Below are 19,245 nucleotides of genomic sequence, written 5' to 3'. Positions count from 1 at the left end.
GTGGACCTTCCTATTTGTTTCTACATTAAATCTATAATGATACCATAAGCCATGTAGATTGAGTAAAACTCCACTGTGTACTGGTAAGAGAATAAACACAAAGAAGGCAATAGCTTAGGGTATTTTTGTTAGGTAGTTTGTTGTTTTGAAGCAGGTCTCATTGTAGCCCAGTCTGGCCTAGAACCCTTGAACCTTGTGCCTCAGCCTCCCAAGTATTGAGATTACAGGTGTACGCCATTATGCCTATCATTTTAGTATTTTTATGAAAGTGATTTTGACCTTGGAAAGGGTCTCAATAGAGACTCCCAGGGATCCGTGGACAAAAAACTTTGAGAACTGTTTATTGCCTTGGCAGAAGGTTGGCTTGTATTAGATGAGTATTACTTTTGAGTTTTGCCCTTTCAAATTAAGTTATTTTATGAATATAATATTATGCTATTGTGCTATGGATTTTTGTTTGTACCCAATAAGTTACTTCATATTGCCACTGCTTGCCAGAAATACACATATTTTTTAGAAGTACCTTTGGAAAAACAGGTTTTAAGAATTGTACTCATTTTTTCTTTTGTTGTTTCCTTCTTTAAAAAAACAGTTTTTTGTAAACTTGAGTGCAGAATGTTGCTAATTCCTGTAATAGTATTTTCTGGCACAATTAATTCAAATGTAAATTTCATAGGGATTGAAAGCTTCTCGGGAAGTTTGTTTTTGAGTGTCTTTTTCCTCCATGGTGCTCCCCTTAAAATACTATATTGTATTTTATGACACTGCAGTTCATAAAATCTACTTAGGGTTTAATATCTGCCTTTTCTTTGTGCTGATCTTCCAGTCATTTTATGATTATAGGTGATGTGTTAAAAATCCACTACTTTTATCAGTTCTCCATAAAAACACTGATATTTCTGTCAAATGTGTTTTAATTTAAGATGGAATTTTAATTTCCTTTATATCTTATAAACTAGAGGATTTACATGGTGCTAAAAAGATAAAATTGTCCATTTTACAGTAATGTAAGGTTATCTTAAATTTTTAGATATGAAGTATGCTGATAACTTTTTGGTTTTTTTGTGTGGGTGACTACAGCATTTTTAATAAATTTTTTTAAAATTATGTTCATCCTTGTACTCTAATTAATTGCTTTAATCATTAAAAATGGTTTATAGTATGTGCATTCAATTTTTGGGGGGCAAATGATAGGTGGTAGTGTGGTGGTATGTATATATGTATGTGTGTGTCTAATTTTTAAAATCCAGATATATAGAAAAGCATTTCTGGTAGAAGGTGATATTTAAAGATTTTATGTACCTTGACTCTTTATACTCAAATGCATTGTGCAAGCTTACTTTTAAGCTTGATAGCTTTTAAGTAGAAATCATGAGATTTAAGTTTTGTGAGTTCTGATAGAATTTGGAATTTAGTGAGAAATAGGAAGCAGAATTCACATAATTCAGCCACTTTTTCTCTTGAGCTTCATAGAGAAAAGACAGATAGTTATTACATGTATTACTTTTCTATTTCACATCACATATTATTGCAGAATGCAGTGGCTTAAAATTGCACAGTTTCTCTAAGCCAGGGATCTAGACTACCTTAGCTGAGTTCTCCACTTCAGGGTCTTTCTTACTCCTCACAGACAGGTCCAACAGTTTGAAGAAGGATTACTCTTCAACTTAATCACCTCTTTGTTAAAAGAACTTGGTTTGGGACTGATGGAATTGCTCAAGTGGTAGAGCATCTGCCTAGCAAGTACAAGGCCCTGAGTTCAAATTCTAGTACCACCACCACCAAAAAAAAAAAAAAAGAATGGACTTAGGTTTTCCTAGGCTGTTGGGCTGAGAGGGCTTCATTTCCTCACTGGCTGTGAGCCTCTTCAGCATAGCAGCTTACTTCATCAACGAAAGGCTGCCAGCAAAATACAAATCACTGTCTTTTGTAACCTAGTCATGGAAGTGATAGCCTTACCAGTGTTGCTGGTTATTTGTCTGTGTGTCAGAAATAAAGTTATAACGTCTTGCCCATACTCAGGAGAACACAAATACCAGAAACATGCAAAGGCATGTGTATCAGGAATCACAGAACCATGCAGAAGTTGTCTGTCACTTTCTTTTTTTACCTGCCTTACACAAATTGATGAGAATTTGCACATTGAGAATGAGTTTATTTATAGATAGTCTTTGTTCATTTTTTGTGACTACAGAGCTCACAATTAATTTTGTGGGAATTTTTAACATAGGTAAATTCTTTTTAATATTCTGTCTAGCAAGAATACTGCCTTTCTGTTTCTTTGCCCCAATTCTCCAAGTAGGATTTTAGGTTCTCTCTCCTGCACCCCTAATCCCCTTTCACATTTAAGAGTGTGGATTGCCTACTGGAAAAACTAAATATATTCTCTCCTGTCTCTAAAAATGTCATACTATTTTACTATCATAAAAATTTTGTTTCATCAAAATTTGGAATACAGTATTTTTCAGCTATATTCAGTATTGAGTTTCTCAGCAGTGAGATTAGGAGAGATCTTTATAACCTCATCCAGTGGTTCTCAAAGTATGGTCCCAGGCCGGCAATATCATCTCCGGGAAATTTTTTGGAATGCAGGTTTTTTGGACTCACCTTAAACATTCTGAATCACTAATTCTAGGAGAAGGGCCCAACAATCTGTACTTAACAAACTCTGCAAGTGATTTCTGATACAGGATCAAGTTTCAGTACTGCTAGTCTATTCATTCCATTAGAGCAAGTGTGACTGTTACTTTTTCAAAAGTTTTTGGTTACTGTTAGAAATCTTACTCTTACTCCTGTTACGGAAGGCTTTCCAGGAAAATAACATTTTTTTCCTACTCGTTTTACAGATAAAGGATATAGAAAAAAAGCACAATACTTGTTTCGTATGCTTCAAGTCCAGTGGCTAGGTTAGGCAGTTTCTTACATGTTGACCAGGAATATGGGGCTACCAAGTCAGGGAGAGGAGGATTTTTGAGACAGATTTTTCTCTCCCTTACATTATGTCTGTTTTGGTTAAGAACTTGAATACTAGTGATTTTTAAATGAGAATGTTGGCCTTTTGTGTCACTTGAGGAAGCTTTTTAGGTGTAGTTTGAAAATGTACTTGATAGTTGTTGAGGAATTAGTTGTGTAATATTTCATTAATTAACTTTATAGTCCTTTTCAGTCAACATTTACCAATAAAGAGTTACATTTAGATGAAATAGAAGTCTCATAAGAATCCTGTGCCAACTTTCTAACGTATAGACATTGAAGTTAGACTGTAATTTTTGTTTGTTTGTTTACTTATTTATTTTGGTGCTTGGGTTCAAATCCAGGGACTTGCCCATGCTAGGCAAGTGCTCTACCCCAAGCTATACTCTCAGCCCCAAGACTATAACTTTTAACTAACTGTCTTTGTACATAATTTGGTTGTTTGTTTATTTTCTTAAAGTTTCTTAGCTATTTTTGAGGACTGAATTTTGATGGGGCCAGTCAAAATTCACATTTTATTTTTTGCATGAATTCACATTTTGGTAAACATAAAATTAGCTACTCATATATTCATTTCAGTAGTTACTAGGAATATGGCCTCACAGAATTGGTGACTGATTTTGATGTAGTCTTACATACCAAAGAAAACAATCATGTATTTAAGTATGGAAACTAGGTCAACTAGTGAAGTTCAATAGTGTCCTAAAAGTCTGTACTGTTTTAAAGAAAATTAAGTAATAGTATATTAAGAATATTTAATGCTCTTCCCTCCTTAATTTTCCCATCTAACTTGGAGTCTAGGACTATTAGCTTGTATTATCTGCTGGATTCTTTTAGTGATTTGGGAAGCAACAAAGTAACCTCAGGATGAATAAGAATTTCCATGAACTCTGGGTTAGTTTTAGTTTGTTAGATTTATGGAAGCCTGTTGACTTCTGAAACATGACTGCTTTACATTTCTATTTCAGTCTTGTTGGTTTTGTAAGTGTAGCGTATCCTTTTATTGCATGGATGGTTAAATCAGGTACTTCAGCCTGTATTTTAAGGCCATTTGTCATCTTAAGACTTTCTTTTACATAAACCTCTCATTCTGATAAATCATGTCAGAACATTTTAAGTAAATTACTATAAGTTTTCGATTGTTCCATTATTAAGAAAACATTTGAAAGTGATTCTGTTCCTTTTTTTGCATGCATTTGGTTAATGAATTCGATTTTTCCCTCTCTTTTGGACTCATTTTGATGTAGTTTTTTAAGATAGATTTTTAGTAGCAAAACACTCCAACTGTATTGAACTTTCTTTTGGTATAAAACTTTTCATGAAAAAGTTGTTTTAACTTTTTTTCCTATTATTTAAAAATCATTACGTTTCTTCAACTGAAAGTAGTCACAGTTTGGTATGCCACATAAATTGCCTTTTATGTATCTCTTCAGTTTGAAATGCGGATTTAATTTTAGTACTTAGTAAATAAATTTGACATTAGTATTTAAGGCCATATTTGGCCAATGTAAATTGCGAATGTTCATTCATAGTTTATTTCTTAAAGTTTATTTGTGCAAATAATGACAGAGTCACTCAAATTAGTATTTGCTGACATCTGTAGAAGTAAATAATTCATCTAATTTATGTTAACGTTTGCTGGGGGTATGCGTATGTGAATGAATTTCCTGTACCCCCTTTTTCTTCTATAGTCAAGGAAAATACAGACTATTCCCTCACTCCTGCCAGCGATAGTAAATGACCTGAACACTTGAGTGGCCCAAACATTGAATTTTACAAAAGTGAATGATACCCATAATCTTCATTTACTTTGTACTACCTACAGTGATAAAGAGCCACAGTTCAGTTTCCCTATTAAAATGCTAAGATAACAAAATCAGACATCAGTTATCAAATTTAGTTAGCATTAATGTTACGGAGTTTGATTTTTGTGTACGCACAAGTGTGCTTTGTAAGTGATGTCTAACTTCATTTGTGACTACAGCTAGTGGGGGAAATCTTGTTATCAAGTTGTTAGACTGGTTTTTCATCAGGGAAGTTGGATGTTATACTCGAATTGTTGGTCTGCAAGAAAACAGAATGCTTTTGAGTGCTAAGCCAGGATAATGAGGCGAGGGGTTTTATTTCAAAGTTTGTTTTGGTGATGGCATAAATACATAACAGGTTCTGAAATCCAGTTACTATATTAAATTTCATCACTTGTTTTTTAGGTATTCCAATAACTGTACCACCTCCAGGTAAAACTTTTTTTCATGTTTTCTCCATCATTGTTAATGAACATGAAGTTTCAAGCTCATAGTTGCAGGAGGCACAGTGTCGATGTGGTAGAATGTGAGTAGGCTATTGGGATTTCAAGGTCCTATTTTCAGCTCTGCCTTTGCTTCATTCCAGTTTTAAGACACTTGGTTTTCTTATACCTGTCTCACCCATTTCTGTAGAAATAGAGATTCAGAGAAAATTTTCACCTTTTCAATTTGTGACGAAAACAGTATGAGATATAAAAAAATCTTTATTAAAAAAGCTTTTTTGACCAATGAATTTTTTAGATGATAAAGTGTTAAGAGAAAATAATTTATCTTGACTTTATTGTGGCTTCTGATTTTTTTACCCTGCTGTCATAACTCAGTATCATGAGAAAATAAATTCTGAACCACACAGCAATTAGATGAATTGATAACTGATCAGGTGGTGGTTCTTAGAGTGGTTGGTGATCGTTCGTTGTTGTAATGGTATGGTTAGTAGGAGTTTATATGTGACCCAGTGTTGTTTTTTATATTTTCTGTCAATTATTTCTTTTTATTGTATGATAGTGAACCCTGTTAGCAGCTGTGCTTACTGAGTTCAGTGTTAAAAACTAAGGAGTATGAAGAGAATGACAGGTGATGATGCTTGGAAGGGTGGCTCTAAATTCAAAATGACCTGGACAAATAGAAATAGAGAAGTTTAGATTGCACAGGGTAGTATACATACTTAGATGTGGAATAGAGGCACTGATTGTGTGTGAATGTGTCTGAAAAAGATTTATTAGAAAACATCAAAGGAATTTATTTGTCTTTTTAGTTTAAAAAATCAATGTGGTTGAGAGGCAGGCTGTATAATGTAGGATTGGGGACCTTAGGAGTACTGTGGTAATTGCTAAACTTTGTGCTTATGTTGATGTTTAATGGAGGAGTTATAGATCCTAAAGGTGGGTACAGTGAAGAATGTAGTAAACTTGAAATAGCTTGAAGCAGGGTTAGATTTTGATTTAAAATGAAGCTTTGAGAAGGGGTAAGAGAACTGGGATTCATTTTACATAGAATACTGTAAAGGAGGCTTAGTAGAAAAGTTTTTCAAATGTATAGAAAGTCATGGAGACTATGATAGTGGAATACTTGTCCTCATCAGGACAGTATATGAATGAGCGATTTACATGATATCATTTAATGCATTTCCTAATAGTGAGAGTTGTTAAAACTTGGAAAAAATTGGTATCATAAGTTGTGAAATCTTAAAAGTCGTTTTGTTGGAATGCTATGTTACCTACTGAATTTGAAAGTGCAGAGTAGAGTAACTGTTATGATCCCTTTAGCAAAATTATTCAGTGGTATTTCATTTAGGTATTAAAAATTATTGAGAATGCAGACTTTGCCATATAAAGGTACAAATTATTTTCCTCTGACTAATCCAAAAACTCCATATGTGCCTTTCTTTGTAGTTTGTTGGGGATATGCTATTTAAAATATGTTGTGGTGGATGTTCTCTGCTTTAAATATTGATATATTTACTGGGTAGGTTTTATTTACAAATTGTGCATTTTAAGGAAATTTCTATACATTTGATACTCACAATATTTTTTAAAAGAGGTAAATGCTATTTTATTTGCTTTTCTTCTAAAATATTTTAAATAAAACATTTGGTGGCAACACTACTTTTTTTTTTTTTATATGCTAAAGGTAAGGTGTTGAGATTAACTTTCTCATACTCACAAAATGGGCTGTGTGTGGTGCTGAAAATAAGACCAGGTGTCCTGACTCCCAATTTGTGCTCTGTGTGTTAGGCCAGATTGTTCATTGAAATTTTTATTGCTCCAAAAAGCTCTTTATAAGTTTAAGCTGCATTTTTTTTCTGTCTCCTAGAACATAGAGAAGCACGTTTATGTTCCCAGAAATTTAGTCATACACAGCAACTTTGTTTCACTCTTGAAATTAAATATAGTTCTGTTAATTATTTTTGTTTTATGATTGACTATTTCAGGTTTTCCTCCTCCACCAGGCGCTCCACCTCCATCTCTTATACCAACAATAGAAAGGTAAATCAGTGTGGATACTGTAAGTTTCTGGTCATTGTTAGCCTTTTGACAGAAGAATCGTACACAAGTCTTGATAATATTTTCAGTATTTAGTTTTAAATACAATCTGTATTAATTACTTTTATGTAAGGTATTAGACTTATAACTTGATAACAAAATTGGACAAAAATAATGAACTGATAGTATTTCAGAATAGGGTCTGGTTTTGATTTGTGGCTGTTCAGTTTTGTGGAAAGTACTGCAGTTTCCTGGAAATCATGAATAATGCATATCTCTCTTGGGATTAAGTAAGGACAAGTGTTACTGAACTTCTGTAAAAAAGAAAAGTTGCCTTATTCTTTGCTGCCCTGCTGCATCTTAGCTTCCACAGGGACTTGTTGGATCCATTCAGCATGTCATTGATCTTATTTCTTATACCTTATATTTACAGTTTATATTGGGTAGAATGTTGTATTGAGCAGGGTTCCCCTGATGGGTGACAATATTTTGTTTAACAAAGGTTTGGAATCACAGTGTTGCTAGGCAAAGTCCATAATCTCTTTGAGAATTGTTTTTCTTTTCATTGTAGAGATTGTTAGAGCTGTGGAGATTAAAACTTTCAGTGACACATGACCAGGGCACAGTTCTTGGCAGATAGAAGTCAGCAGATAAAATTGAGTAATAAATAGGAACTGTTTTTATTTCCCCTTTCAGTGCCAAATGCCCTCTATTACTCTTTCTAAAAATTTTTTCAAATTATGTAAAAAGAAAGAAAAATGGTGAGAACTTTACCTTAGTAGCAGCAAATCATGTATATGGTGTTCAAAGGCAATGAAACTCAGAAACTCGTGAATTGTAAGAACATAAGGATTAGATTTTATTGAGTCCTTGTTAAACATATACTTGTTTTTCAATCAAAATGTTAGAAGATATTATCTGTTAATCTTATCAGTGGGGCTGAGTTACTGATTTATAACCATTAGGCCAATTAAAAAATTAATTTAAAAATCTCAAATATTCTGCCAGCCTCAACATTTTTGTTTTTTAACTATGAGCCAAGCTGAAATTGATTGTATTATTCATGTTAAATAGTACTAGCAAATTGTGTTTTTCTTTAAAATTAGGCGTTAGGTTTAATATTTTAGTGGTTAAAAAGCCTATAGAATTTCTGTATTAAAAAAATAACATTACATAATTAAAGATTTCGTTTAATGTAAATGGAAGTTATGATTTTCTGGGCACGGGTTGCACACCTGTCATCCCAGTAACTTGGGCGGCTGAAATGGGAGGGTCAACTAAAAGCACAGAAGCCCAAGGCCAGCCTGGACAGCGCAGCATGGCCCTATCTAGAACAGAAAAGCTATGACCTTATGGTGCTGTTCCCACTCATATCAAACTATTAAGGTTGAGGGTTTATTTGCAAGAGACATAAAAATACATTCTTTTCCTTGACAGTGGGCATTCCTCTGGTTATGATAGTCGTTCTGCACGTGCATTTCCATATGGCAACGGTAAGTTACTAGTTTCCAGATTTGGTTTGAGTCAGTAAAGTACTTAAGTGTTTTTTAAACAATAAATCTGTGTCCATGGTTTAAAGTAACATCTTTACCGAGGCATTAAGAAATAGTAACTGAAAGAATAAATGGATCTACATGTCTCCCAGGTTACTTAATAGTAAATATTACCTATTTCTCAACTATATTTTTAAAAAATTAATGTATACTGGCACAACAGATATTTGCTGATCTCCTTTTCCTAAAAGGATTTAAATTTGTCACCAATTTGTCTTGGTCATCATTGTCAATGTGAACCATAGCATCCACTAACCATGTTCCCATCTTTCCCCTTCACTGACTTGCTTTTCCTTACAAATCATTTGTAGGTCCTCTTTCACTTGTAACAGTTTTGTCCATTCCAGGGGTTTTTGATACTAAATTCATTCATTTTCAAAATGTTTTGCAAATTGTACTAAGTTTAAAGGCTACTGTGAGAAAGTAGTTACCCTCATCAAATTTATAGGTTAGCGTAGAGATAGCCAGGTGACAGAGAAGGTGTCATCTCCCACACTGACTTTCATACTGTTCAAAGGACATGAGGATAAGAGGGAACATGATGGCCTTTAAGAACTGAAAGAAGTGTGGTGTGGCTAGGCTGAAAAAGCATGTGATCAGACAGAGCACTGCATGCACACCATGGAGATGCTGCAGGTTTGGTCCACACTTACGATGCGTGTGATAGGATGGGTCACGTGATGGCCCACTTGTTACTTTTTCTCAAAGTGATGCGTGTGTGTGTTCACTCTTCTCTCAGACAGCTTTTTTTTAATGAAGTCTTTCTTATAACAACTATAAAGCATATTGCAAAAACTAAGTAGAGTTAGGAATTTTCTTAATCATAGTTGAAGCTTTAGAATGAAAATAATAGTTTCTTTGCCCATAGTTCTGTTTTACCTTTGTTCTACTTAGAACTTTGTAATTCACCCTCAAACACTACTAAAATAATATATATGGAAGTACTTATTTTCCTGTCTGTTTTTATTTCTTTTTATAGTACTGGGGTTTAAACTCAGGGCTTCACACTTGCTGGGCAGACACTTTACCATTTGAACCACACCTTCAGTCCCTTTTGCTGTAGTTATTTTAGAGATAGAGTCTTGCTCTCTGCCCTGGCTGACCTGAACCTCAGTCCTCCTATTTTAAGCTTCCTGCAGTCACTGGGACTGCAGTGACTCAGCTTTTTTCTGTTGCCTAGGCTGGCCTTGAGTCATGGTCTTCTGGATTTCAGCTTTCCAGTTAGCTAGCTTTATAAACATGAGTCACTGGCCTTGATGAATGTTGTTTGTAAAGTGAGACCTGCTTTAAAAATAATTATTGCTGTAATATTCAAGAACTACAGAGACAGTGGGTTACTTTTAATTCTCTTAGTGGCCTCCATGGCACTTGCACATATGCTTATCATCCTGTTTCTTGATATTTAACTTTAGATACCATCTGTTATCTTCCTGTTACGATAGTGTGTTTTGCTCACTTACCACTGCCCCTCTTCTTTTTTTCCCCCGTCAGAAATTATCTCTCTGCTTTATGTACCGTTCATCTGCACTGTGTAGAATGGAAATATTAATGCATCTTCCCAAGCCTTAACCTCTCCTTCTTCTTTTGCTTCTCAGCTTTGATCATTTAGAACTTCTACTTACAACATTTACATTCTGTCTTGTAACAAAATTATCTGTGCTCTTAACATTTTTTATTCTAAAAATTTAAAAACTGTATATTATTATGGCTATGGAAATTTCGTGCATTGCAGGGATAATTATATCACCTATGCTTCTCCGAGGAGAAAGATCCTGTGGCAAATATGTAAATTCAAATTACCATCTTAGTGTGAAAAGTAATGCCACGCCTTCATTCAGTTCATACTCGTCTGTAACTTTACACCTCAAATACACAAAGATTCTCTAGTACTTTATTCCTCCAAAAAAGTGTAAATTTTGCTTTCACATTTAACTTGCTAAGCCATCTGGCATTAATTTCTGCCTGTGATACAATGTAAAGATCTTATTGTCCCAGCACCTTCTGTTAATGTCTTACCTTCCTGGGGTTCTACAGTATCATCTCTACCTTACATAAAACACTCATATATGTATGAATCTGTTCTGGGGCTTTGTAGACTACTCAGGTGTTAATTTGACTGTCCCTGTGCCAATAATGCTATTGTCTCTTAATAATGGGTTTCATAATAAATAAATGTGTTAGCTGATTTTAGCAAAATCGATCTGCTTTTACATATGTGTTTGAGAATCAGTTTTACAAGTTCCATGAAATCTCTATTAGGATTTTAATTAATAGCTAACATTTACAGTCTTGTGTAACAGTGTTCTGAGCAAATTTATTTACATTAACCCATATAATTCTAACAGCCTTTTAAAGTATTACTGGTATTATCTCCATTTTACATGTAAAGAAATTAATCAGTCAGACTCAATAATTTCCCCACTACAACAGATGGCAGTCAGGATTTGAATCTGTGCAGCCTGGCTTCACAAGTCCTTGGTTTTTCCTATATACCATGTTGGAATCACATTGATGCTTTAGATCAGTGTGTGTGGAATTCATAACTTTACAGAGCTGAGTCCACCAATAAACAGGACTATCTCTTCATTTATAGAGATATTCTTTAATGAGTTTGGTTAAAATGCTTCTTGCATTTCTTTAGTTAGATTTAGTCTTTAGGGGTGCCTATTGCAGTTTTATTGTGTGTAAGTGTATATTCATTTGCATATCTGAACTACATGTTCAGTTTATATTTGCTTGTATTTAGAAATATAATTAGTTGGGCTTTTAAAATACTGATCTTATAGCCATTTACCTTGCTGAATGTTTACAATGATAATAGACTCTGACAGACCTATTCAGGTTATAATACCACCTGAACTTATACACAGGGAGATAAATAATAATTTATACACAGGCAGATAATGTATATACAGGTAGATAAAGACAATTTTGTTTCTCCCTCCCACCCCAAGGTTTTTATTCCTCCTTCCCCCTTTGGCTTTTTGTTTTCCCTTCTTATTCTGGTAAGAACCTTCTAAATAATGAAGTACTGAAAGTGAAATTCTTGTGTTGTTACTTTTTTTCTTTCTAAAGAGAATGCTTCCAAATTTTTTTACTGTTAAGATTTTAATAAAACCATACATGAAATTAAGAAAATTCCCTTTCTTTTCTAATTTTCCAAGGGATTTTCAACTGTAAATGGATACTGAATTTTATCAGATGCTTTTTAGGTGATCATAATTGCTTTTTTGTACTGATATGTTTCTGTGGGAAATTAGAGTTGTATGTTTTTCTGATATTAAGCTATTACTTATTTGCTGAGATTACCCTAACTTGGTCATGATTATCTTTTAAATAAACAGCAATTGTTTGCTAATCCTTGTTTTGCATTTAGACATTTAAATTTATATATATGTGTAGTTGGTGATTTCCCTTTATTTGTACTGGTTTTGGTATAACAGTTATATAAACCACATGGGATAAGTTAGGAAATTTTCTCTCTCTCTCTCTCTCTCTCAATTGGTGGGACTAAGGTTTGAACTCAGGGCTTACCACTTGTAAAGCAGGCACTCTAACACTTGAGCCACACCTCCAGTCCATTTTGCTCTTATTTTGGTAATTTTGGAAATGGGGTTTTGTGAACTATTTGCTCAGTCTGGCCTCAAACCACAGTCTTCCTGATCCAGCCTCCCAAGTAGCTAGGATTATAGGCATGAGCTACTAGCACCCAGTGTTTAATGTCTTTTTAAAAATTTATACCCTGTTGTGTTTTATATTTTAATCTATCCTCAAAAATACTCTGGGATAGTATGCTTATTTGTTTGGTTTTGCATATATGGTATCATTTATTTCTTCAACCATTCTTTCTTTTCATCTTAGATCTTTCTAGAGTAATTTTCCTTTTCTTCCTCATCTTGGATCTTCTAGGGTAATTTTCCCTTTTTTTAATACTTTACCTGGTAGTACATCTTATTTTGATGAAGTCTGTTGATAATCAGTTTTGCTTTTGTTTATAAATGCCTTCTTTATTCTTCAAATAGAATTTATTGATAGAGTGATTGATTGCAGTGCTGGGTATCAAACTCAGGGCAGCAAGCATGCTAGGCAAATGCTTTACCACTGAGCTTCATCCGCAGCCTTCTAAATATAATTTGATATATGCCTTTGTAGGTTGGTAATTATGTTTTCTCAACACTTTGACGATGTCTCAATGTATTCAGGTTTCTGTTTTTGATGCTGGGAACTTTATGGTCTTCTGTCAAGCAAAGGGTCTTTAATATTTGCTAGGTCTTCTTAATTTGTTGCTTGGCCTTCTTTCAATATTGTGGGTATTTACCATGTGATATTTCTCTTTTCTATTTATAAAGTAAATTTCTATTATAATGTAATGAACATTTCTGGTGGGAACTTTATCCTTTTTTTTTCCTTTTTGTTTCTTTAGTACCATAACATTTTTTTAATGTGTTTTTTTTTCTTTAGTTGCCTTTCCCCATCTTACTGGTTCTGCTCCTTCATGGCCTAGTCTTGTGGACACCACCAAGCAATGGGACTATTATGCAAGAAGAGAGAAAGACCGAGATAGAGAAAGAGACAGAGACAGAGAGCGAGATCGGGATCGGGACAGAGAAAGAGAACGCACCAGAGAGAGAGAGAGGGAGCGTGATCACAGTCCCACACCAAGTGTTTTCAACAGGTTTGTTGAGCGTGCAGGAGTTTGTATGCATGTATTTCATTTATACTTTAGAATTTCTATTTGGTATGAGGAAGTGAATTCCAGTCACTTGGAATCTTGCAGGCTTCCCATTACCTAAAGCAATTTTTTTAAAATAAAATTTTCACTCTTTTATATATGTAGAGTGGGTTTAAAATATTGTGATTTGTGAAATACCATTATCCATTTTTTTTTAAAAGTGCATAAATAAGATCTTTTCACCAGTTTGAAATTTTATTTTTGAATTTTCATTTCTGTGCTACTTCCCCCAAAGAATTTTTCTGTAGTATAAAATGACTGTAATCTTTACATTTTTTAAATTGATTGTTCTGTATTTCCTGAAACAGACCTATATAAGTTAAGATGTTTAAAGAAATTTGTTTTATGGCCATAATTGTCTTAAATGTTTCAAAATTTGATCCTGATTTTAGTTATTTATTTTTATAGATAAATAGATTGAAAAAAATTTTAAGATATAAAGGAAGCACTAAGAAGCTGTCACATAAATTCGGCCCATCCTAATCCAATGAGACCTCTAACTTAATTTGACTATTTGTGCAAAAATATTATTTCTAAATAAGGTCAATACCCACAGCTAGGACTTGATCACACCTTTCTTGGGACACAGTTCAAAGTACAGTCCTGTATGTTGCTAACTGAAGACTTCTGTTTTCTATTTCTTAGAACACCAAAAATGCTTTTCCAAGACACTACCAGTTATACTTGTTAAGTCTTTAGTTTAAGGACAGCTTATTTAACTTATGGTTAGAAGGTATTATAAAAGCCAGAATTCCATTGATTTCAGTACATATTTGCTGAGGCGTTTTTAAAAAGTGAAACACCTTTGTATGTTTTAAAGATTATCAGGAAGACCTTGGAATAATACTTTTCCCTCATTCCATTTAGGAAAACAGCTACCATGTAACTTAGTTAGTAAAAGATGTTTTCTCATTGTCAAACCTTCCAGCCAAATGGTCCTCAATTTCTAGCAGAACAAAGTCCATGATTTCATTTTTCTGTTCAGGCAAATGACTTCATCCATATTCCTTAAGATAAATGGAATTGTCATAGATCCTAGAAAAAGGTGCTGACCTCCCAATACTTTATTTTGCTTGTCTGAAGTACAGTCTCATGAAACTAGTTCAGAAGAAAGTATTATGACTCCCACTCACTACTGTACAGTCTATCTGTATTTAGAACAGCTCAGGACATAAGCCAAAATAGGCCATTTTGTATTGCTTACTTCGATGTTGTCAGAAACATGAATAAGGCAGGAAGACCCAAGTTCTATGGAAGCTTTATGGATCCTTACATAAAACTGGTCTTACTGAGACTCATACTTTAAGTTAGATCTTTTGAAACCTTTGTGGGTTCTATAACCTGAACCAAAGTATCATCGTAAAATTGGTGGGAAAGGTGACTTTCTTTTGTAAAAGGATGTGGTGTGATTATAAGAGGAGAGGCTAGGTGAAGAAATGGCATGACACTCCATCTGCAGGTACATCTTTAGGCAGTTCAGATTTAGGGGTAGATATGGATGTTGAGGATCTGAAAACTTACTCTGTAGACTTTCCATGCCATTAAAAAGAATTCATATACAGATGGGGTGTTAGCTTGTTCCACTGGTTTAAAGAATAAATGTCAAAAATCTTATCCTGTGATACATAACCCACTTTACATCTTGCCTCACTGTTTCCTAATATATTCTGATACCAGTTGTCTCCCAAGCCAGTGCACCATTTTCCTAGCTACCCTTCATTTGTTCCTATTGTTCCTCTCTTCTAAGCCTCAAAAACTTCCTATCATCCTTTCAGCATGCAACTCACATCTGATCTTCAGCATCCCTGAACCATAATGACAGAAGTAATCATTTCATTCACATGCTCCCTAAGCCTTTTGTTTTCTGTTTCCTCGGCATTTCGTACAGTAGTGCGTGGCACATACCTAATGTGTAAGTGAGTAGATGACTTAGGTATGATACAATAGAAAGAAAGCAATTTTGAAAACTGTTGGAGAAACTAATTAGGATACCTAGACAAATTTTGAAATTAAATAAAACCATTTTCCCACTCAAAATATTAATTTAGTCATCTGACTAGCATAACCATTCTAGGTACCTTCGTAGTGCAGAATGAAGTAAGTTAAAGATAAGTTTGCATACCATCTGTTTTTATGGGTGAGAAATAAATGTAAGAATTAAGAAATAGACAGTTTTATTTATTTCACTGGATAATACTAAGCACTGTGTTAATTCAGGATGTACACATAAGCCTGAATCAGGTCACATTTGTTTTATCATCATAGACTTCTTGACCAAAAAAGGCCCTTAAAGATTAGTATCTAGTCTAAATCTCAACTTGTCAAATGAGGAAATGAAAGCTTAGAAAGATTAAGGTAACGGAGCCATACTATTTACTGGAGATGTGAAATTAAGTCATTTAAAAATGACTTAGGCTGGAGGCATGGCTCAAGTGGTAGAGCACTTGCCTAGCAAGTACAAAGCCCTGAGTTCAAACCCCAGTACCTCAAAAAACAAAACAAACAAATAAAAATGACTTAGCACATATGAATAAAATAAAAAATAATAAAAGTAAACAGTCCATTTTAAAAGACCCAGAAAAAAATGACTAAAACTTTTCGTTCCCCTTTCTCTTCATGTAGTTCATTAAAAAAAACCCAGTTCATTCTTTTATTTGCAAAACTGACATTTTGAGTCCCTGTTCTAAAGCCAGAAATAGGGCTGTATATTGAAGATTCAGAAATATTCTATACCATTCTTACAGATTAAGCCTCATGTTGTTAGGCTGGCCAGGACTGGTTTTTCTAATTAAAGGATGTGCAAGAAGGAACTAAATAAGATTTATCTTTTTCTTCCTTTTGGCTCCTAATAATATGATTTATACATTCTAGACACTTCGTAAAGTTTTACTCATCATGTAAGTAAATAGCATATGTGTTTGTATGAGTACATGCTTTTTATTTACATGTACTGTTGATTTTAGGATCATTAGTTTCCAGAAGGTTGACTTACATCTAATGCAGTTCACATTAATATATTTGAGATTGCACTGTTATCTTTAGAATTCACATGTTCATAAGTAAGGAACTTAGTGCAAAGCTTAAGAGGAAAGAATACTTAAATGAATTGCTTTGGTCGAGTTCCTAAATTTTCTTTACATAAATACACAATGATTTTAGAAGAGTTGAGGTTGCATTCTCCAGTTCTTCTATTTCAAATGTGTACATGCAGAGATGTTACTAAACATGTGCTAAAACTTCAAAATGTTAATGGTTAAACCATGTTTGATTTTCAGGCTGCTGAGCTGTAGGACATTAGGAGTTGATATTTACCTAAATTTGACTAAAAGCTTAAGGCCAGAAAGGTGAAAGATAGAGGAATTTTGAATGTTGTGAATTATCCTAGGATAAAATACTAAAAAGAAGAACTGTACGCTGGAAAATCCCAGTGAAGTAAAGGCTATTTGGTTCTTAAAACTGACAAAAATGTCTAAAAAGCAATATGGTATATAGAATGTGTTTTATTACAAATTACAGGGTCATTGTTTTTAAAATTACAGGCCAGTTTTAACATCTGTTTTTTAGGCATCTTAATTATGGGCCAGAAAGAAAGTTGGTCATTCTAGGATGTTTGAAATGAGCTGTAATGATTTCCAGGCCCAGAAAAAACTTTGTGCTACAGCCACTTGACAGAAGAGGGAATGGAAAGAGGGTCTTTATATTTTGTATGCAGGGCTAACTGTCCAATAGTAAGGTTCCCATCATCCAGCTGCCCTCAAAAATCTAAAGGCCCAAAGGTAACAGAAGTTGGATTTAGGATAGGGGGAGGAGGGTGAGAGTTACAAATGATAAATTATGAGGTAACTGAATTTAATTATTTTAATATAAATTTAGTTAGAGTCATTACAAAGAGAACCTCTTTTGAGAGGAGTTAATTATAATATTCATTTGCTACTGTGTAGTTTATTCCACTTCAGAGACATAGTAATTATTATAAGGTTAGTAACCTTTACAAAAGTTCTATTTCTTGAAAGAAATTTAAATTTAAAATTAAGTATTAAATTTTCATTTTTTTATCTACCCTTGCTAGCACTTTGTTACTCTCAATTTTATAGAAACCCTACAAAAGATTGTTGCCAGTTTTACAGATCAGAAAACTGAGATTACAGAGCTTAAGTAATAGCCCAGATCACTCATTCAGCAAGTGGCAAAGTCAGGATGTGCTCTGTGTGCTCTGCCTGTTGTCTTCACACTACTCTACACTGCCCTTGATAATACATTTTCTTTCACATGACATTCTTCCACCTTCCAAAGTATAGATTTATGGTTAGGAATATCATATAGGCATTCATGTGTGTCCATATACATACATGTATATTAAAAGTTTTCTGTTCTCTTTATAAAACATTTAAAATTTAAAGTATCACAGGCAATAACTTGGGCAGCAGTATGATTTGGCATTAAACATAGCATTGCCAATGGCTTTGACTAAAACACAGGCTGATTTGTTCTTCGTTTTATGGATTATACTTTCCACCTGATTCTATTACTGCCACCCAGATTCTTGAACATCGTGTTGCCTCATACAAATTAATAATGTCTTAAACTTATTTCTAGAAATCACAGCTTTTCAGTACAGTGTTCTAAAAAGTTTATTCTAAGTGAAAGAATGTACTGATGTGTAGTAGTAAGTAGTTTGTTGTATACTAAACAAAAAAAAGGAAAAAGCCAGGCATAGTGGCATGCTCCTATAATCTCAGCTCTTGAGAGACTGAGACAGAAAGATCAATCGAGGCCAGCCCAGGCTACATAGCAAGACTGTCTCAAAAACCAAAACCATCAAAGGTAAAACAAGACTTAAGGGCTTAACATAAAGATAGAGAGAGGAAGGTCTAGAGAGGTAGAGAAAAACCACCCTCTAACTGACAATCAGTTCCAGTTTTACCAGTCTGTGTAACTCTATCCAAAATGAGAAAATGGAGCTGCAACTTACATTTATGCATTTGAAGTTACTAAGCCATGTGCCCCACCCACCCCCAGCACACATGTACAAAGAGTTACACTATGAAGTGATTGTACTGTCTCGGTGCAGGTATGTCTAGTCTTTGGGTATTCTGTACAGCATTGTAGAAGTTCTCTGTTTTTTTGTGTTTATACTTCTGTACCCCATGAATGTATAAATTCAAATTTATAATTTTAAATTTTAAAATAAAATTATATTGAATAAAAAATTTAATTTTTTAAAATAAAAATTTTAAATTTTCTATAATTGACAAACCAACAGTTTAAGAACTTTTATCTGCTTTCTGCCTTGTAGCCATATGAGCCATATAGTTTTAGATTCCTCAAGACTTTACAAATAAGAATTTTTGTTATGAATCTGAGATATGAAAATATGCTTTTAATTTTAAAATAAGAGCAAAAGAAAGTGAAGCTGCTTATTAAAACTTATCAATTACAGGTCCCTTTTCCAGAAATAAAAAGCAGAGTGTTGTTACATGCAATCTGTATGGCATAACAACTGTGAAAGCACAAAATCTAAACAAACATGATGTTATTATATGTTTTGTATTCCCAGATTTAGTACTTTGAGTAATTCGTGACTCAAAAATATTTATTTCTCACCTATCCGGTAAGATGCTATCATGCAAGCTTCTGTTGAACTTCAGAATCTTTTCTTTTACAATTTTCAGTCATTCATAATTAATAGTTCAGGTGTC

At 33.8% G+C, this 19,245-nt stretch overlaps 1 protein-coding gene across 23 annotated transcripts in view; it reads left to right on the top strand.

Annotated features, from left to right (window-relative positions):
* Positions 1 to 19,245, top strand: part of Fip1l1 (factor interacting with PAPOLA and CPSF1) — a 68,033-nt gene that overhangs the window by 44,692 nt on the left and 4,096 nt on the right. For 9 of the 23 annotated variants that reach the window (XM_074042259.1, XM_074042246.1, XM_074042250.1 and 6 more), the window contains 3 exons: positions 7,210 to 7,264; positions 8,699 to 8,754; positions 13,276 to 13,489. In XM_074042259.1, the coding sequence (XP_073898360.1) occupies positions 7,210 to 7,264; positions 8,699 to 8,754; positions 13,276 to 13,489 (325 nt within the window). Of the gene's footprint in view, positions 1 to 5,183; positions 5,211 to 7,209; positions 7,265 to 8,698; positions 8,755 to 13,275; positions 13,490 to 19,245 lie in introns of all 23 variants that reach the window. The other 14 variants (XM_074042244.1, XM_074042248.1, XM_074042249.1 and 11 more) reach the window with 4 other exon arrangements.

The sequence above is a fragment of the Castor canadensis genome, chromosome 9 (assembly GCF_047511655.1).
Source record: "Castor canadensis chromosome 9, mCasCan1.hap1v2, whole genome shotgun sequence".
NCBI lineage: Eukaryota > Metazoa > Chordata > Mammalia > Rodentia > Castoridae > Castor > Castor canadensis.
The sequence above is the reverse complement of the archived record's forward strand: the minus strand, read 5'-3'. Positions and strand labels throughout refer to the sequence as shown.